This window comes from Centrocercus urophasianus, unplaced genomic scaffold, assembly GCF_019232065.1.
Source record: "Centrocercus urophasianus isolate 14NV4802_14NV808 unplaced genomic scaffold, USGS_Curo_1.0 seq_15, whole genome shotgun sequence".
Lineage (NCBI taxonomy): Eukaryota > Metazoa > Chordata > Aves > Galliformes > Phasianidae > Centrocercus > Centrocercus urophasianus.
Genome location: NW_024884697.1, coordinates 26,951,053 through 26,973,121, shown reverse-complemented (window position 1 = coordinate 26,973,121; position 22,069 = coordinate 26,951,053). Strand labels below are relative to the sequence as shown.

The 22,069-nt window shown below is 34.8% G+C and overlaps 1 protein-coding gene across 1 annotated transcript in view; it reads right to left on the bottom strand.

Annotated features, from left to right (window-relative positions):
• Positions 1 to 22,069, bottom strand: part of NRCAM (neuronal cell adhesion molecule) — a 133,291-nt gene that overhangs the window by 2,897 nt on the left and 108,325 nt on the right. The window contains 9 exon segments of the mRNA XM_042815729.1: positions 934 to 1,012; positions 2,620 to 2,751; positions 7,740 to 7,892; positions 9,008 to 9,133; positions 9,646 to 9,711; positions 16,520 to 16,555; positions 17,605 to 17,790; positions 18,775 to 18,897; positions 19,067 to 19,271. Of these exon segments, the coding sequence (XP_042671663.1) occupies positions 934 to 1,012; positions 2,620 to 2,751; positions 7,740 to 7,892; positions 9,008 to 9,133; positions 9,646 to 9,711; positions 16,520 to 16,555; positions 17,605 to 17,790; positions 18,775 to 18,897; positions 19,067 to 19,271 (1,106 nt within the window).

The following is a 22,069-nucleotide window of genomic DNA, read 5'->3' as shown; positions in this document are numbered from 1 at the left end:
AAGCTAAAGCAAGAGAATTTTTCTTGGAAAAACTGTTTTTTTCTTTTTTTTTAATCTGTGTAAGTTAAGCATTTTCAAAGTCTTAAAGGTTGTTCACAATAATTTTAAACACAGTAATACACTGTAAAATGCATTACAATACGTAAATAAAATATAACACCATAGACATATTTAGAAATTAAGAACATTATTTGAAAAATTGTGGTTCAAAAGCACCAAATGATATGCTGTTGTTTTATTTAATAATCTATACTCCCATGAATGGACCTGCCAAAGCATGCTTCTTATAATGTCAGGAGATTCAGATAGACTACTTTTAGAATGAAGGAAGAGAGTCAGGAATAAGAGTGTTGTATGCTTTGAATCTGCTTTCTCTGTTTCTTGCACTGAAATACATGGAGGGAAGATCTGTTTTTTCCTGTAGGACATTCCCTCACCTCCATGTCTAACGTTGCTGCCTTGTTATTAGATTAAGTGTTACCATCAGTGGCATTTTAAATGCATTTGTTTTCCAGGTAGTGGAACACAAGACTGTCTTTATTAAACTTCAATTAGAAATGCATTTTTAAAAAACATAATGTCAAATGTCCTCTAACTAAAAGGTTGAAAGCATACTGTATTTGATATTTTAAGCACCTGAAACATGGGTTTATAAAAAATCTCCCTTTGATTCCTCCCTTTGAGACAACTGTGTTTGAATCTGGATTTCAGCTTGCAATTGTGGCTTTTTCTCAACTCTCAATTATTTAATCTTGGACTTTTATTTTTTTTTCTTATAGCATAGTTGAAATGCTATCTACAGTTCTACAAAACAGTGGAAGCAGAATCTTTCTCAACACTAAAATAAAGTTAGTTTTGAAATTGCAAGTGTGATATTACATAAAGTACATGTGATACGAAGAGTGAACACAACAAACCACATCAGCTGCTCACCTGTATTCACCAAACGTTCCATCATCTTCCTTCATAGGCTGTATTTCTGGATCAGCATGTGCATCCTCCTTTTCTTTCACTAAAATATTTGAAATAATAACTTTTATCATTAACAGCAAGGCTAGATACCTTAAGACCCTAATTTCTCAAACCAATCAGATTTGGCTAGAATACGATTTGAATAAAAATAATTGATTGAACTGGAGCCTTAGACTACTGCATGTTTTCTTTTGAAGAAAAAGATCTGTTAACTACAGAATTTTATCTTAATTCAAGTACAAAACACTGTGTTATCCTGCATGAATAAAACTTTTCCTTTCTTTCATTACAAAATAAATACTTGTTAAAAATACTGAACTATTTTATTTTGAGTTATTAGCAGAGCTATTGTTTATTGAAATCTGAATATCCACATTGCCCATATTGCCTCTTGATATTTCTCCTACATCAACTGATGAAACTGAATCAAATTCACTTGTATTCACTGCTTGTTTCCTTCTGCTTTCATGTCATGCCCTAACAGTGCACTGAAAGGATTGCAATAGAGTCTCCAGGAAATTTTAAACACCATTTGAAAAATATTCATGTTGGAAAAGAATAGGCTTGGTCTGTTCATTATTTCTTTTCTTTCTATGACATGATCAAAATCAAAGGAACAACACATAAAACAGAACCTAAACTTAACACAGTCTTATCTCTTGCACATCTCTATTACAGTTTGCATTCACTGGTAAGACTGCATAAGTCTTGTGTTAATTTTTGCATGTAATTTGTCTCCATGCAACCATTCAGCACAGAAACCTGCCAATATCTGAGAAGATAAATGTTTACATGAAACATATTCCTATAAATTAAAAGTGTTGTCACAGTAAAATAATATACTGGTCAATAATTATCTTCATCATGGTTTTCTTTGTCTTTCATTTCCTTCTTTTTTAATATTATTTTTACCATCATTATTACTATTATATTATTATTATTTTTATATGGATATTATTATTACCTTATTATTACCTATTACCTATATAGGATATATTTCAGTATATCCAGTATAATATATATATATTTCCATAATCCAGTATAATTGGATTATACTGCTATATAATCCAATACATTGCCTCTTATCTTTTATTCTGGTTATTTCCACAGTTAATTTGTACATCATCAGTTTATACACTGTTGATTAAGATGATATGAATCATTCCTCACAATAATTCATAACATCTTGAAATGAATCTGGCCGCTATAATTTCATATTAAAATAATTCAGTACTTTTTAATAGCCATCGGTATTCTGAAGATGACATGCTAAAATTAAGACAAAAATAATTTAATAAGAGTTCTAAATCAGCTCTTTCTGGTGAGTTAAAAGGCTAAGCTTGGAGCATGCAGTTCTGGCAGGATGGCCAAGTATCCCAAAGAAAGCTCAACCCTCTCTACAGTGTTAATGTAGGGTAATAGAATCTCTCATCACTCATCCTCTAAGGATGAGTGAGAAAACTTTTTAGGGACTGAAGTTGTCCATCAGTGGGCAGATTGCTCCCAATGAGCCTACCAAACAATAGAACTGATTTCTCATATATACAATACAATTGTGTATAAACTAGGGGCAAATGTAATCTGAGATCTGTGATAAATGGATTGATTACCAGGAGATAATTTTACTTTTATTGTTACATATCGTACCTGGATATTTGCCACCTTTATTCCTCCTTATGAAGCAAACAATCAGTAAAATCAAGATAAGAAGTGCAACAGCACACATAAGTCCAATGAACCATCCTTGAGTAGCAATGTCTACCTGCCGACTTGCCATTGCTGGAGAATAGAAAAAAAACATTATGAGAATGTTTTACCTGCATTAAAATTCTATGTTAATTAAATAACAGTCAGTATACATCATTTATTAATTAAGGAATAACACTTGCAAAAATTAGTATTAAGAAAAGCAGTGATATTGTATTTAGTGAATATTTTCATTATTTAAAATGTTTGCAAGGAAAAGTGCACAGAACTTATTTTTGAATATATAAGAATTCTGCCAACTTTTTTCAACATTTAGGCTTAGCAGCTACTTTGCAAAACATGTACACATACTCTCTTGCTTTTCACGAATTTCAGGACCGTTTTCAACCATTTTACATTAATTCAACTACTGAAATGAAATTGCAAATTGTAATTCACACAAAGACTTAGATTGCATTACTGAAATGAATAAAAAGGCAATACACATTAGCTACAGCACACCTATTAGTCAGAAACAGAAACAGATGGGTCATCCAAGACCATAACATTCAATTACAACTAAAAATCAACAATGAAGCATCCTTTAAAGCCTTATTAAGCATAATGTGTTCTTCCTCTCCTCAAATGCGTACAGCATCCTAAAATTTATCATGATTGCCATAATTTAGCATTAGTGAGAACTTAACACAAGGCAATTGGGAAGCTTTTCCTTTACACTGTTTCTCTCCAAATGCTGATTCTATTTGGAAAATAATGTAAACAATAAGGAAACACTACAGTCAGAGTGAGGAAAGAAATTATCTGTGTGGTTTGGTGGCTGGAACTACTACTAGTCTTTAACACAGTAGGAGGATTTTCCTGGATAACCTTATTTTCCACTCTTCTACTTGGAAATACACTGGCCAGTGACTGGCCTTAGGATCTGCTGTTGGGAAAAAGCAAGAAGGGTGACAGAAGCTGGAAATGTGAGCTATAGACAGAAGAAGACATGAAGGTGAAGTAGATGGACATCCACTGAAACCTTATTTATTCTCCTCCAAGCCTCAAACCCAAGAGTTTGAAACTCTGTGGAGAGTCATCTCTGCCTTGAGAGACATAAACAAAGATCATCTTTCCACATGAATGGGGAAAGTCACGTGCAAAGGTTTCCTATGCATAGCTCATATAGTATTTTGTTTCAATATTACTTTTTTTCTGACTTCATGAATTAAGCAAATTTTTGTAAGGACCAATAGATCTCAGCTTAGAAGACACTTTGCACTACAGTCAGATTGTACCAGGGAGCTGGGCTTGATCCTTATGGGTCCCTTTCAATTTGGATGTTCCACAAAGACTTATTTGTTCAGTGTATCAGCTCCCATGGCACAAGATTTCACCAGTATCCATTAGGTAATGTCCATGAGCTTTCTTCTAGTGAAGTGGAGGGCATAATGCACCAAGAGCTTTACACACAGAAATGTGAAAGTCATAGAATCCCATAAAGATTTTCACCTCTCTTTGAGAAGATGTGTCTTTAAGAGAAAACTCGTAAGAACATATTACAGAGAGTCCATTTTCAATGGAGCACTGACTGTCCAAGCTCATTGAGTCCACGTGATACATACACCACACACTCTCTTTTCCTTACAAAACATGGAGGGTACAAACTGGTAATAAGCCCATGCTTGCATCCTTTGAGCAATACTGGAGTCTTGCTTGGCAGACAAGAGCTGACAAGAGACTGTGCTAGAGTGGCAAGCACAATAACAAGAAAATGTAACAGTTGCAGATCAGAATTCAAGCCCATGTCTCAGTGTTATTTCTTAGTTATTTCTTAGTTATTCCTTAGAGGCTGAAATAGCTAGCTTGGAAACATCAGCAGCATAGGGTCCTAGAGGGTCTTCCTCAGGCTGCATGAAGACTGTAAGTACTTCTGAGTACTATTTTAACAATTTTTACATTAAAATGTTAAAAAGTCTTATGTGTGTATACATATAAATATGTATAGCTTATATATATATATATAATGTTTATATATATACATTTATACCTTATATACTGTAAGTATATAAATATCAATACAAAGGACAATCTTAAACAAAATCACGAAGGCAATCTTCCTCTGAATTGCAATCGAAGTAATATATATTTTGTTTTCATACTGAGGTCAAAATTATTTGGAATATTTTACATATGCATTTATAATAAGGCATTAAAGGTTGTATAATAAATACTGTAGCAAAATGCAAAAGCACATTTAACATTCAAATGTAATAAAAAATAGCAACAAGCAAAACAACTCATGCATAACAGTATTTAAGATAGATGGGAAAAAGCAAAGATGAAAACTTACTTATGCAGCTTCCTGTACTCTTTAACTTACTATATATCCAGTGAGAAAATGTTTCTGGACCTCAGTGCAACTTTAAAAATGGCACAGAATTTCCTATGTACTCTAAGCAAATCATCTGCCACAGGCAGAAAGACATTTACTGCTGCTGAACTGCTAATAATGCAGATGTGAATGCAATACACTACTGGTATGCTTAAAAAAAACCAAAACATGCATTATGAAGGTGTTCTGTAGGAAAACTTGCTAAAAAAAAAATAAATGTGGCAATATGCCAAATATTGCAGTTGATTTACTAATTAAGGAAGCATTCCACACTCCAATATTTTTCTTGTTATCTACTTCATTGTTTGCAATGCTTAAAAGTATGATCTAGATTAAAGACAGTGTGACATACATTTTTTCTTTAAGAAATCACACAGAATTATAGAGGTTAGAAGGAACCTCTGGAGATCACTGAGTCCAATCTCCTGCTAAAGCAGGTTCCCTAGAGTAGGTGGCTTTTGAATATCTCTAGAGAAGAAGACTCCACAACCTCTCCAGGCAGCCGAAGTTCTTCCTTACATTCATAGGGAACTTCTTGTGTGCCAGTTTGTGCCTATTGCCACTGGGCATGCTGAAAAGAGCCTGGTCCCATCTCCTTGACACCTTGCCATTAGATATTTCTAAGCATTGATAATATACTTTAGTCTTCTCCAAGTTGAACAGTCCCAGACTTTCCTCATAAGGGAGACATTCCTTAATCATCTTTGCCAACCTCCTTTGTACAAGATCCCTGTCTTTTTTGTACTGGGGAGCCCAGAACTGGAAACAGTACTCCACATGTGGCCTCACCAGGTCACAGTAGAGGAGGAGGATCACATCCCTCAAACCTGCAGGCCATGCTCTTTTTAATGCAGCCCAGGATACCACTGGCCTTGTCAGCCACAAAGATGCCCTGCTGGCTCATGGTCAACCTATTACTCACCAGGACACGCAGGTCCTTCTCTGCAGAGCTCCTTTACAGCAGGTCAGCCCCTAACCTCTACTGAGGTACTCTACTCAGACTACTCCTACTCCTCTACTGCAGACTGCAACCCTCCGAGCTCTGTTAATCACCCAGTTCTCAATCCATCTCACTATCTACTCATCTATCCCACACTTCCTAAACTAATCTACAAGGATGTTATGGGAAACTCTGTCAAAATCCTTGCTGAAGTCCAGGTAGACAACATTCACTGATCTCCCCTCCTGTCTTGACATAGTAGAAGACTGGATTGGTCAAGCATGGTTTGCCATTGGTACATCCATATGACTACACCTTATAATCTTTTCTTCCTGCTGTGTATAACATTAGATCAAGAATCACAAACACTGCAGTATATGCATCAAACAATGTCTTTAAACTCCTTTCAAATCCCCTTCTTCCTTAGTAACACAAAGACATGAGCCAAGGTTCATTCCCAGTTATGTACAGAATTCCTTATCTACCAGTTCAGTTTGCTTTGTTCAGGAAGATGCTTTTGGGAAGGTTTTCATTCAGCTTGTTTTAAGTTACACAGACTTGATCCTTTCTTAACTCTTGATCCTTTCTTAACTGCTGCTTCAAACTTCGGATTTTGTGTATTTTCATAAAATACTACCTATTGCCTTTTATACTAGTTGTTGCCCTGGCACAAATAAACTCTCTGCTTAGCCCATGCAAATTTGTTTGGCACTGTTATTCAGCACTGTATTTTCAAAGCTTTCCTGTAACATAGTAAACTGTGATCAGAAATGGAAGAACAGATAGCAAAAAAAGTATATGATTTTAGAAAGCGTTCACATTCAAATTGTTATATTCATTATTTACTTTGTTGTCTTGTGATTATTACATACTGTTCAAACATATGTCATATTTAAACTGCTTTCTTAAATCATAACACTCTGGAATTGGTGATGCTACAGCTAAATAACTATGCATGGATCAAAATGCTTGGAATGAGCAGCAATACAAATAAATAAAAATAGCTGACCGAGAACATGCTGTGATGACAACATATTCAGCATTAACATAAAAAAAAAAACTTCCCACAGAGCTCCTCCTCCAAGTGAAATGAACAAGCATTACTGATTTGCTTATGAAAAAATTACCACTGCACTCCTTTTTAGTATAATGATATAGAACTTAAGTAGTCTTGCTGACTCACAAAACATAGTTTGTGAAATCAAAATAATTATAAAACCAGTATAAAATTGGAAAATAAACATTTACAAGTAAAAATCTCATAAGAGGAGTTTAAATTGCATAAGACATCAAATTCTGCACTTCTGATTAAATGCTCACTTTGGAGCTAATCAGATTTTTTTTTTGTATTAAATATGATGATATGCAGATTGTTAGATTTAACTGTATATACTTAAATCTAGTAATGTACACATTCTTTAAATACAACAGTCTAGTTATATTAATTAGAAATAGATTGAATAGGTCATCTTTGTGCACAGCACACAGATGGAGTGTGAGCAATATCTTGCCTCTAATATAAAGAACAGAGAACACAGTGAATTGAAAGGATTAAAGCATTCATAATTTACATATTAAACGTGCTAGCAAATCTAGGAATTTAAAAAACAATTCAACATTGCTCTAAAAAAAAGAACAAACAAAGATGCTGGCTACAACATGTCTGAGCTAGAAGCAGTTCAACGTTTCAGCATGTGGTCTATTGAAATTCTGACTATGACACAGAATTGGTACGGTGTGCCTCACCTGGACCTGTCTCAAACAGATCCTCTGAACTCCTAAAACCAGACAGGCCCTCAGCACCAACTCGGACTTTATATGCTGTTCCTGGTGTTAAACCCTTTAACACAAAGAAGCTTCGAGAACCATTTACAATTTCTTTTTTCCAATCTTCTTTGCCTACAAAAATTTTGGGAAAACAACATATTGGAATTTTAATTTTCTATTTGTTACTGCAAGTTTCTAGGCAGAATGCTATCAATAGTTACTTGACTAACGTATGGACCGGCTGAACAAAAATTATCTCAAAAAATAATAAAACTGTATAAAATTATGACTGCAAATAATATATTGCATGCAATATATTAAGTAAGACACTGTAGATTAATTATGAAACTATTTTAAACATTTGTTCCACTGTACTATAGAAATATTCTCATTTATTTTCTTTAAAGGCCTATTGAACTTGCAATTATAAAACACATTAAAATAGATTTTAATCATTTAATTAGATTACACTTCTGTAGCTTTGGATAACATTTACTTTAGCACAGAAGTCTTACTCTGTAATCTGAATAGACCATACTTTCTGACCATCATCTTCTTTTCCCAGTAGTTTTAGCTACTTCTTGGACTAATATCCAGAAAAATGCTTTTACATTCTTATTTTCAGATTATCTTAAATCATAACTTTAGAAGGACAGAGTATTTGAATAGAAATATTTTGGTTTTATTAGGCAACTATCTGTATTCCAATTGTCAGCAGAGTTCTCAAAGATTAAAACCTATTTTATGCCAAGAAAAATATGCAAGTTGGTAGACACCTTGTTTCAAGGTTTGATTGAACAAAGAAGATTGTTTTTATTGACTCTTTTATACTTTTTTTTTTTTTTCCTAAATTGGACATAACTTATGAGAGCAGTTAGATCCCATTTTAATGTACAAATTCATACTTTTACACATGTAATCACTGCATCATAACCAATTTCAAGCAATCTTCTTTTTTTAGAAGTTCATGTTCACGATAATTTATACAATAATACAAAGGAACAAAGGCTGATTTTCTATCTAATCACCAAAAAACTACTACACATTTATATTATCTATAATGAAAATCATTTGAGCTCCTGATCCAGTTAAAAAAACAAACAAACAACAACAACAACAAAAAAAAACAACAAAAGTTCTAAACATTTAAGAGCTATCTTTAATACTGGGTCAGTTTAGGACCACGCTTAAAAATCTTTGAAAATATATCTGAACACTTAGGATAATTTAATGAAATGACTTCTTACTGCCTGCTACACCATATTCAACATAAAAGTTGGCATGATCTGGTCCCTCATACTCCCAACTGATATTGGCATAGGTCTCAGCAGCAGCTGTTGTAACATTTCTGATCCTTGGATAAAGTGGTTGCACTGAATATATAATAGAAAAACAAAGCAGAATATGAAATTGTGACTTCATACACTTAAAAAAAAAAAAAAAGATTTTAAGAAGTTACTATGCTGATTTATATCACATACAAGGGAAGTATAGTACATTTGTCATTGCTTCCGTTATTGGAAATTAGCAACTAAATAGCATGCATCATTGTATCCTACGTAGCTACTACACTGAAATTAGAAAGTAAAGTCTAAGTACGCTGGTGAGCATGCCCTATATCGTAAAAAGTGCCAAACACTTTAAAATACCTGATTGCCAAAGTCTCAGAAAACACTATTCATCAAGGAGTAAAATGCAGACAGCTGGAAGATGAGAACATTCTTGGGGCAACACAAAATAGTAGGAAAGAATGGAGGTAAGAAGTTTGGCACACAGCTCCCTTTCCTCCCCTTGTCACAGAATGGACCAGAAATGCCTCAACTGCAAACCCTCTGTAGGATTTTTTCTCTATTGCTGTGATAACGATAAAAAAGGAACACAATACCCTTATAGAAAGTTGGACGGACAGTATGCATGACTGGGGAGGTTGCAAAAAGGATTTCTGAATATCCTTCACCATCAGAGGGAGTAGGAAAGAAAAAAATAAACAGTAAAAACACTTCACATCAAAAAGAAACATTTAAATAACACAGTAAAACCTTACCTGTTAAATGAATAACACATGCACACTCTACACTCATGCAAGATTTCATTAGTTTTACTTGTTAAAATATGAATGGCTAAGTGATACACATGTATTTGAAAACAAATGGAAGAATGAGTGCACTGAGACCCTCACTTTTACAGAACATTTCTGAAATCACCTTCATTGCCATTAAGGATTCACTGCACCTTCACACACTGCAACACTACGTATTGGAAAGCAAATATCAAAATACTCTGGTGTGAAGGACTCAGTCACTGGAATGCAAATTCAAGAAGCTGTGCATGTTAAAATACAGCATTTTATTGCTCTCATTGGACAACAGTACTTTGCCCACATCTATGAAAAGAAATTTGTTTCTCTTCAGCATCTTGTAATTAGTCACATCTTTGCTCATTACTTAATTTTTTGTTTTCCAATTACACTCATTACAAATGGACACATACTTAAGTATTTTTGGTTTGTATAATATTAATAAAAATATATTAAAATAGTTTAGTGCAAACACAAAGGAGATGCTCCTCAAAGGCATGAATTTACTTTTCAATGAAAATGCCTTACTCTGTTTTCCACTAACATTTTGATCCTGCTAGATATTTTTTTTCCACCAGAAACAGCATGAAACACTACAGACAAAATCTTAGTCTCATGAAAGACAAAAGTGACTGAATTCCAGTGTCTTCATCTGTACCAGAAAAGAAAATGTGCCCGCTCTCAAGAAGTTGCTGCAAAGATTTTATTCACATACTTAAACTATTTTCTCTTCAAAATAGGGTGGCCTTGTCTATACAGCTGACTAGAAGTAGTTCTAAATTAGATTCAGATAGCCTATGGCTTGCTTTGGCATAGTAAAATAAATAAATCCTATAAACAGAGTAAGTAATATGAGTAGTGCATCTAGAAAACAATTGTTTCTGAGAATCTTTAAAAAGACCTCTATGATGCAAATTCCATCAAATCAAGCCTTTTACTTCATAACTTGCTTATTTTTTTTCTTAATTCCACTTCAGTATTACTCGTACAACTCTTCAGTCTATATTAAAAGAATTACTTCCACATTTGATGTCTCTAGTGCACATCTATAAAAGTATATGAGGTATATAAAAGTGTATAAAATATACACTTCTTTCAACAACCAAAATTATAGCGAACAGACTTATTTAAGAAATTAAGAATATACTTATTCTCTGTAAACACCATAACAAGAAAGCACAAGATTTTAAAAAAGCCATTGAGGACACTAAGTCAACAACAAAAGCATTAAGGAATATCAGGCTTTGGTAGAGGAAATATGGTCTGTAATGTAGTGTATGTAGTGCATGTGAATACACTATAGTAATGCAAGGAGATTAGACTCTGCTTGTTTGTGCCACCTGAAGGTAGCAAGAAAGCAAGCAAGCTTGAAATTTACAAAGGTGCAGAATCTGTGACTGTTGCAGTCAGTACTAGTTCTTATGATTCCAGCAGGTCTGGAAATTTTTAGTTAAGCCTATGGATATGCCATATTTACAACATGGATACACATATTAGAAGTTAAAAGGTGGCTGATGCATCCTGAGGCGATGATAGCCTCACATTGAAGTAGTTACAACATTCAGAGCTTGTCCCCAATCTATCCAGTGGCAGAACACTGTGATTTACAGCTACACACAACGCTGTGCACCAGTTGTGCACTGACGATACATCAGTTGTGCACTGTGCACTGACAAAAGGCTCACATTAAAAATGTTGGAATTGGGCTGTTAATAATTTTATGGACCAACTTCTGTTCAGTTCCTCTGTTCAATCAAGATATTTTAACCCCACCATTCAATGCAAAATTTGGCTGGCATCTCTGAGTACTGCTTCATTCTTCTAGTGTAATATGGCATTCAAGCAATTTCCGATGTCGAGAAAGGCCTAGGCTCAAAGTAATGTTTTCCTGTCTTTTCAAATTAATATTATTGGTTGTTTTTTCTTTTTCTTTTTTTTTTTTTTTTTTTCCTTTTGCTTTGTTTTGAGAGAGAGAAAGGTATTTAATCTTACAGCCTTTCCAAAACAGAGTTCATCCAAATAACAGTTAACCTTGGACTGCAGACTTAATGGAATTTAGTAATTTGTGATAAGAGATAAGAAAGGATCTTAGCAACAGAACAGATACTGTCTCTGAAGACTTAGTTTATCAGAAAAGTAAATTAAATATTCTCCAAAGTGATTAAACTTTAGTAGGAAGTTTCACACGATTCACTAGATTTCTTGGAAGAAATGGCTGATCTGTGATAAACTCTCATGTGAGGACTCTTCAAATATAAGGGAAACATCAAGCAATGTGTTGCACAGAATTATTTGAAATGCACATACAAAGTGAAAAGTAAACTCTAAGAATGTTCCCCTGTCACACACACGAAAGAAAAGGTGAAGAAAACAGGTGACAGATTCTTTCAGAAGCTGTAAGACAAATACAGAAGGGGTTTACTTTTATTTGCTTTTTAACCTACAACTTTTACAATAGGAAATTCAAGCCTCAGTATAACAGTAGGACTGAATTCCATTTCTGGCACTGAACGACAGGCATTAGTCACTTCTGAGGCTATTTAAGCCATTGCAAGCACCTTCCTACAGTGTACGAAATACAAAAGACAAAGAAGAAATGCACAAAATAGTTTCACTGATAAACTTCAAGCATGCACAGACTTTCTCTGAAGTCTACAAAGCGGAAGATATTTGCAGGAATTTTTACACTGCAGTGATCATTGTTTTCTCTACTCCAGCATCCATAGCACAGGCATTTTTCATGGTAGACTTAAAAGAAGACAAAACAGTAGTACTGTTTAGCAAGCTAAAATGAAAGAATCACCTATATGTACCACGGAGGAGGCCACAGAGAGTGGCTTAAGGAGCTATATAAAAACACTGTAATTCATGGGAAGAGAAAAAACAGCCTGAATTTGTTACAGAAAAAATACTGAAACATGATGAGAAATGACTCAAAAAGGGAGGTAAAACAGATGGCAAGTAGGGAAAATGATTTAAACAAAAGCATCTGTATGGAACAAAGAAAATTGAGAAGATCCTGTCTTCTACAAACACATTATTTACAAGCTCAGCTGAGAATGATTTCTAACCTAAAGAACTACAAACTAGAGACTCAGAAGAAAAGTGAAGCTTCAGACTCAGAGGCTGATCTACTTGTTTTCTTCCTTTCACAAAATTATTTCAATCAGTAATTCTTGAGATGCAAAGCTTACATGAAGAAGGCAGACCAGACAGAAGTACCACATCGACAGGAAGTGTTGATTTCAATTGAAGTTTCCAACTTTACTTTCACTGCAGATCAGGACTGCTAGTTATCAGAGTCTGTGTGCACACAGAGCACAAGACTTTGCTTTTAAATTATAGATATGGACAGCATTAAAGAGAAACTGAAAAGTGAAACAAGAAGGCTTGCTAAGTGTTGGTGCAGGCATGTAATGACATGGTAAGACTCCCTACACTTTGGCAGACAACATAACGAGTCCCTCTGACTGTTCATGTTAACCAAAACCTTTTACTTCTACCTCATTTATATTCTTTTCCTTCCTGCATAGTCCATTCATTTAAAAATTCTCATGGAAGAGGGTGGGAAGGATTTCAGCTACTTCTATACCTATTTTATTTATTTTATAGGTAATCAGGTTCTTTTTTCCTAATTTCCTCTCACATCTCATGTGTTGTTAGATGTAGATGCCAACAAACAGATGGCAATAGCAATCCTCACTGCTTACCTAATACTGGGTATAATGTGTGGTGTTTTAGGCAGTTTTCAGACTCACACACTTAGAACAATTTGCTAAAAAGATAAACAATCTTTCTTTGTAATACCATGATTTCATTAAATATGTCATGCATAGTATTGCACTATTAGACAGGAAAAAAACCAGCACAAGTCAAATTGAGTATGAATTATACAACATGGTTGCTTGCTTATTCACAATAAAATAATCTCTTTAATGATTTACTCATCTGAGCTTGTGCAACAGTGACACAAATCTTGTTAAGTTTTCCTTTGGAGGAGAATGAAACTTCAGGTTTTGTAATTCACTAAGATCCCTGGGATTTTGTCTATCTGATGCAATGACACTATTTGTCCAGTGAACACTTTGATTAGGATGTTGCATTTATTGCTAGGAGACAAATTCTTCTCTATACTGTCTCCCATTTTCTCCAGTGCTATGTACTTCCATGTCCTATTCAACCAGCATATAACTATTCAGTAAATGAATCAGAAAAAATAAAAAGATTCCTTTATCCAATCTCTTATCTTTGACCTTTTATCTTTTCTTCTGAAATTGTTATTTTACCTTATAGGGAAAAGGCAGAAAGGCTTGTTTCAAAACTTACTGATCTAGAAAATACTTTAAAACACTTAACATCGGTGCAGTCATTCTGATGAAAGTCAGATGGGACAAATGTTGAAAGTGTAGCAGTAAGCAGTCTTTAGTAACTTTTTTTTTTAATGATAAAAGACTAGAGGACAATGAAGGGCCCACGACTGTCTAGAAAGATTGCAAAAACCAGCAAATATATTTCAGGCCTACAATAAAATAGCTGAATCCCTAGAATTACTGTAGCATTATTTCCCTCCACACATTACGTATACTCTGAGAAGTGGGATAAATCCCAAATTGTACACCTCTTCTGGGTTTAGACATTTTGAATTCCTCTAGGACCTTTTGTCCAATGCTTCTGACTGATCTGGGGCAGCTGACAAGTACAAAATTTTCTCTGCAATTTAGGCTGCCTGAATCTGGGACCTACTGTTTTCTTAACTTCCAAGTTAAAAGTGTTCAGATTGAAAAAGAAAGGCTACATGCATTTTTCTGGTAACTCCTGTGATTCAAAATGCAAAGTTGAGATGTTGTTTTTGATAGATCACAAAACACTTGAGAATACCTAAATTTCACATTCTCCTTGGTTTGGGTGTGGAACCCATCAGTAAGAACTCTATCTACTAATAGGCCCTTCTGCACTCAATGGAGGAGTAAAAATTCACTGCCTCTTGTGTGGGCTGAGTATTTCTGTTTTCCAAATCCACCCACTCACAGGATCAAATAATTTGGCACTTGATCTTGATAATATGATCCTCTTTTTCCTTCCTAATAGTGACATAGTTAATCGTGTTAATGTAAGTAACCACTGAGAACATTTATCTCAAAGCTGGTGCAACTCAGATATCGTAACAGATGTCATGGCTTTAGCTCTGTCCTGTTTGCAGTTCCAAAGTTTTCTTTGCAATTGTAAAAGCTAGATGCAACAGGGATATGTGAAAACTTTGAAACCATAAACAGCATGAAACCAAACGAAGCCATCTGCTTAAGTTTTTGGAGAATCTGAGATGACAGCTCTGAAATGTGAGCTGCTCCAGCTGATCATACAAATAAAATGCTTTCTGCTAGCCACAGACGGTGGAACAGCTATAATTAGACTGCAATTTCACACAGAGAATCTATTTTTCCTTGCATGAGTTTTTGTGCTCAGCTATAAATAATGAGAACTTAATTTACATTTCTGGGGCTGTGTCCAGGACTACAAGCCGTGTTCATTGTTCCAAATTGTGTTGCCTCCCAGCTACAACCAGACTAAGAAATGGTAATAAAGACTTGTCATTAAAATAAATCTAAAACTCCATAACTTACCAGAAGTGCATCTGATATCAGAAAGCACTTATATATACATATATTCGTGCAATATACAAATGCACAACTGCATGCATATAAATATAGTCTGACTTTTCTTACACCAGTCTGATTGAATGAGGTGAATGAGTGGCTATTTTCATGGCCATATCATTATTAAAGCACCTAATCAACAAGTGGAAAGAAAATATATGTAAAACAATTAATGTTGTCTCTTCCAAGTTCATGAAAAATGATGGAAACTTTCACAGAGATTTTGACTTGGGATTTTTATGGTCTGAGAATCTGAAACACAGATGTTTGTATGTGTTAATGACAATCCTGTGATGACACATAGGTGTAGAAAAACCCTATTCATAAAAACTGGATGAAGAATACCTTGTTTGACAGAACAACATTACAAAGAACCGAGTATTACTGAATTCAAGAATAAGGATCATGATATTTTCCACTCACTTCAAGCATTCACTCACAAGATTTGTGAACCTAGGAGAGCAGGGAGTCACCTGCCTTTATATTCAATCAGATGCTTGAATTGAGAAGTATATAGAAGGTATTGTCACTCATCTGTCTCCTACGCATAGTTGTTTGTAAATGAAATAAATGTGATCAAATGGATAGCACTAATCAGCAGTGAGAAAGAGAGTGCACCTACTTTCTTAAAACAAAAAAAAATGCACAGGGCACAGGAAGTAAAAATCTCCTTTGTAGATGTGCTGTTTTTCTACTCCAATTCATCAGTGCTATTGCACCTGGACCCTGAATATTTATGACTGTGAGATACATCTGTTATATGTTCACAAATAATTAGACTTCGCTGAAGCAAAGCTAATGAATTCCCCTGGAACTCTGTGGCAAAATAAGCAGATGAAAGGTATTAATAAGCATTCTGGATTCCCTTTATTTTTTTTCTTTCCTAGACAGAAATATTTTCTTCCAGCACTGATTAACACTCTGTATAATGATGTGTAGTTCAAGATTTTCTGTCCTGACCCCTGCAATTTCCCCACTTTAAGCACTGCAAAACCCACACATTAACAAATCATGCAGTTTTATTTTACCTTTGCCTGCACCTACAGCAGGACGAAGAATACCGGCTTAAATGGAGGAAAACAAGAATAGGAACACTATATAATTAGGTAAAACACCAAAGGGAAATACATATTTCATTTTATAAACCAGAAAAGCATGCAGACTAGAGAAAATATATTAATTCAAATAAATTAGAAACAATCCACTTATGCTGAACACTGACAGACTATTACAGGACAAAAATTAATATACATGCATTTACTAAATTTCATTGGTCATGCTTGTTAAGACTCATGGTTTAAAATACATGTAGTTTATATACAACCTTAATACACTATTAGAAAAATTATATTGCATACCAACTCATTTAAAGCAATTGAAATAAATTGCAATTTCACTAACCATAAAATTACGTGAAAAGATGGTATCAAAGTAGAACTTTAACACGGAGATGTGCAAAATCATAAAAGACTTCCCCCCACATTTCCTTTTTGTTTAAAATTACTCTTAATTTTTGAGCCTTCATATTTAAATAAATAATAAAGAACATCCTCAACTGAATGTCTGCCAAAATCCCAGATCTAGAACAGTTACAAACATAAAAGCAATAGTGGTGGGATCAAATAATATAATTATTTAAACATACAGTGTCACCAGTTACATGGGCCACAGATAACAAATTTATTTCTGCAACCTTATGAAGTTATATTTTTTGTTCCAGCTCTATGGGAAAAGAAATCAGGCATTAAAGAAGCTGTTGCATACATTAAGAAAGAATATATTTCCTCAGTGAGCCATAAAGCTACATTATTTCAGCTTTATTCTCTGTGACCCAAGCAGGTAACTGAAGCAGAACAGGTGAATGGAGGAAGATCAGGTTTAGATCTTGTGAATTTACTACAAAAGGACCTCATTTGAGGTTTCTACTACAGTAGGGAAACTTGCACATCTTTTCTTAAAAACTGTATATAGTATTTCAATAGTGTATAACACACTAAGAAAGAGCCCTGGAGAATTTTTTACCAAGGACTATTTCTGTAATGGAAGGCAGTAGTTATATATTTAACCAAATTGCTAGTCTTTTTTAAACTCAGTGGGTTTCCTTTATACATACCCATCTTACCTTCATCCATAATTGTTACTGCTTCCTCAGTTATCTGACTTCCTGATCCAACTGATGTTTGTGCATTAAAGTAAAACTTGTATCGTGTGCTGTAATTCAAATTTTTTAATATCAAGCTGCTCTCGTTGGCAGGTATTCTTATTTCTACCAAGGGACCTAATTCATGCGTGTTGTTAACTGTTATTGGAGAGAAAAAAAAAAAAGGGAAGAAAGAAAGAAGAAAAGAAAAATAGAATTAGTTAGGAAAATTGCCTACTGTTAAAACAGGCTTAACTTTTTTTTTTGTATTTGTTTGCCTGCTGCATTGCTCAATTCAGGTTATATGAATGATAATGCACAGTTTCAGAAGAAGGGCACCTTTATGTAAAAAGGATCTATGAAAGAGACAAAAATTCAACAGGGAAATGGGAAACACCTATAAGTTTCTTAAGCTCAAGTTGCATCCTCTTAAGTAAAGTACCTAAGACCTCTGAAACTCTGAACTCACTGCTTAGAAATAAATTCAGTATGCTTAGAAGTAAAAATGCTGAAATGTCTTCTACCTAATGCCAGGGAACAGTGGAATTTGGTAAGTGAGAGAAAACAATCTACCTTAAGATGTCCCATGAACAGGTAATTCCTAATTCCCAGTGTCCTTGCTGACTAATTTCTGGGCAAATGGATCCTAAGAAGTGACAGGCTGAAGGGATATCAGGCACATTTTAATTTAAATCTTGTATATCTCTGATATGAATGAATGGCACATGCGATATTTTTTATTTTAAAATTAGAATATTGTGAAAATTGAAAAGGCAGACAACAATGCAATTGGACTTATTTTGATCTACCACTAGTGATATTTCTCTGCAGTCAGAACAAAGGATTTATAAGTGCTTTTGATTTGGCTGTTGATTATCTGTGGGCCTTCACCTCCATTTTCCTGTGAAGCATGGTTTGAGAAAACAAAACTAATAGAAAAGTGCTAAACTTGTACTTGAACAAGAAGAATTATTCAAATAGGATCAGATATATTGTCAAAATACATTGAGCTTTTTCAAACTTGACATCTACAGTGCAATTATATCTTTTTGAACATAATAAATTTAACATTACTTTTAACAAATGATTTACTGTTTGCTGGACATATTGTCAAAGGTAGAGCTATATACAAAATAAACTTACTTGGCTGAAACTTCAGTATGTATGATGTCAAAACACCATTTGGATGGGTAGGTGAACCCCACTCTAGAGTCAGAGAGTCCAGTGTTGGATTAGTGATCTTCAAAAAGGAGGGTGAGCTAGGAACTTTTAAGAAGAATATATGGTAAACACAAATTAGATGAACTTAACTCATGAATTATTAAAAATATTACAATATTGAGCCATATTATTATTTTATGATATCAAAAAAAAATCAGCAATTGTATCCTCAGTGTTCTATTGTTGAGTATACATCTTTATTTTCATTTCGTACCTCCTTCAGGAGTTTTAAACATTTTGTCTGGGCTTGCTGGTCCTTCTCCTTTACCATTAACAACTCTAACATTCAGCTTGTAAGAACTATAGGGCTCTAGCCCCGGTAACATTCCAAAAGTCTTGTTTCCCCTGAAAGTCAAGATCTTTTTTTCTACGTGCCGCTTACTCCTTCTGGATAGACTCTGTACTTTCCAGTAGTAAACCTAAAGACAAAAGAAAATTTACAGTGGGTATAGAGATATTCTAGTTTTGCAGAAGTTAAGCTTTTCCATGCATATTCATGAATTGTACATGTAGGAGTAACCATAATTTAAAAAAGCTCAGGTGAAAATCATAGAACCACCAAGGTTGGAAAAGGCCTCAAGATCACCCAGTCCAACCGCCCACCTACCAGCAATACTTCCCACTAAATCACGTCCCTCAGTTCAACATCTCAATGTTTCTCAAACACCTCCAGCCCATTCCAGCACCTGATCACTCTTTTGGAAATGAAATTTTTCCTAATATCCAACCTGAACTTCCCCTAGTACAACTTGAAGCCATTCCCTCTCATCCTATCACTAGTTATGCAGGAGAAGAGGCCAACCCCTCACCTCACCACATCCTCCTTTCAGGCAGCTGTAGAGAGCAATAAGGTCACCCCTGAGCCTTCTCTCCAGACTAAATAATCCCAATTCCTTCAGCTGCTCCTCATAAGACTTTTGCTGCAGACCCCTCACCAGCTTTGCTGCCCTTCTCAGGACATGCTCCAGAGCCTCAATGTCTTTCCTGTAGTGGGGGGCGCAGAAGTGAACACAGTACTCAAGGCACAGCCCAGGTCCATTTCCTGTAGTCTCCCAGCCACTCTGCCCCAAGCCTGTAGCATTGCCTGAAATTGTTATGGCCGAAGTGCAGGACGCAGCACTTGTTCTTGCTGAACTTCATCCTATTATCCTCAGCCCGCTATCAAGAGAAGCAACACAGTGCTCCAGGGGTAAAACTCATCCAGAAAGTTGTGCCTTTAGGACTGGGTGAAGATTACCATCTGCCAGTCCTGCTTATAATTGAAGCCAGTTTGATGCAAATTCTGCTTTGGAACAGCCTTCATATTAGATGATTCTCAAGTTGGCATCTTAAGTTCATATAAATCCATACTTGCAGGAAGAAGTTTACACAGCTTTCAAAGCAGTCTTGCCATCCTGTTACACGATTAGATAATTTTCCTCTAACCATGCATGTATATTCCCTGTGATATGGAGGTCAAATAGCTGTTCTTACTGTGAAAAGAAAAAAACCTGACATTTTTCTAGGCTGGAAAAACACACAAATCATGAAAAGTCTCTGAAGTCACAGTCATACAAAGATCTCCATGTATGGACAGGAGAACTATTCCTCCTTTTATATGACAGAAGAATCAGAGCACATAGCTTATTCTGATGTCCATTTTGCTAAATTTGTTTCTAAAAATCTGCAGATGAGCCTCACAGGTAAATACTGGAATCTCCTTGACTGCCCTATCTTTACCGTACAGAATCTACCACAGCTTCTGGAAAGACATTAACACTTGCACCTACAAACATCTGTGTTAATCCTTGGAGTATCAGCTGCAAGTGCATGACTTTTCATTTTTCACTGCATAATTTTCACGTACTCAAAACCAAACATTAAAATTGATGTAACAGTGTAAACGGGTAAATTTCTGCCAAATATTTTTGCCAAATATAAATCACCTATTTAATTAAGGAAGCTGTGATTTCACATTTGAATTCATAAAAGGGAATTGTTAGGTTGCCAGCCCACTTTTTCTGAAGCATTTTAAAAACATATAATCATATGCTTTATAAGCTATTTCAGTAACTAAGACACTAAGCAAAATGGACGTGACAAGTTTTCAACATGACTTCAGAGAAAGCTTTGTTTCAGTAACTAACTATTCTTAAGTCTTAGGACATGGTACACCTTGTCTAGTTTTAGCTTGATTTAGTTGTATCAGTAAAAATTATTTAAGAAACTTCTGCTGCATCTGCAACTTATTCCAGGATATACCATTGTTTCATTTATCCTAGCTATTAAAGCAAAATTACTCAGTGGTCAGGTCAGCTGTCAGTCCTGTAGTCTTGAACTTGTTTTATCTATGACTGTTGCCTAACTTATTTTAGCTTCAGCACTGCTTAGCTTTGTGTAACTGTGCAGTTCTTCTCTTCTTCAAAAAGAAAAAAAACAGAAACCAACAAACATACCAGATACAGAGAAGGACTAACACACTAAACAAAAGGTACCATGGCATGACTAACTTAGGCTAATGGAAAGAGAAGAGTGGAAATAGAGGACAGAAAAACTGGGATTCTGACAACTCCCTGTAAACAAGCCTTTGAAGAGTGAAAACACTGGATACATTGGCAAGGGTTTCTGTCCATGGCTTTTTTTTTTTTTTTTTTAATTAATTATCATTAACAAAAATTTGGTGATTCAGATTATGGGCATTAGCATTGTGGTAACTGTATTAATAGGGAGTAATAACTTCATTAAATTTTGATTATCATTGAATTTTAATTATCAATAACATAATGGATGATCTTTTGGTTACCTGTTTGCTTGTTTGATATGCAGGTTGATATGAGACTGTAATCTAACAGATAGTGATGTAAAAGTATATTAAGTCCTGCTTCTTGGCCAGATTTATTATATAGGGCAAAGTACCACACTAACTACAAATACTTACATTAGCTCATTACAGGACTAGCTTATGTCTTTCCAGACAGTGGCATTTTGTACCAGATAAGTCATACTCACATACCAGGAATACAACCTGTAATACACTGAAGTTTAGATTCACTGCTTTTGAATTCTAGTCCTCAAATTTATAAGTATGATGTGCATCTCTTTTGTTCCAAATATGCTTTCCTTCTGTCAGTTTTAAAATATTTTCTCTTTCCATTTAAACAGAAGTAGTTCAAAATAGTCTGTCTTATAAGGTAACCTAGCTCAGGCTGCGGAACTTACCTGTTCTGGTGGAAATATT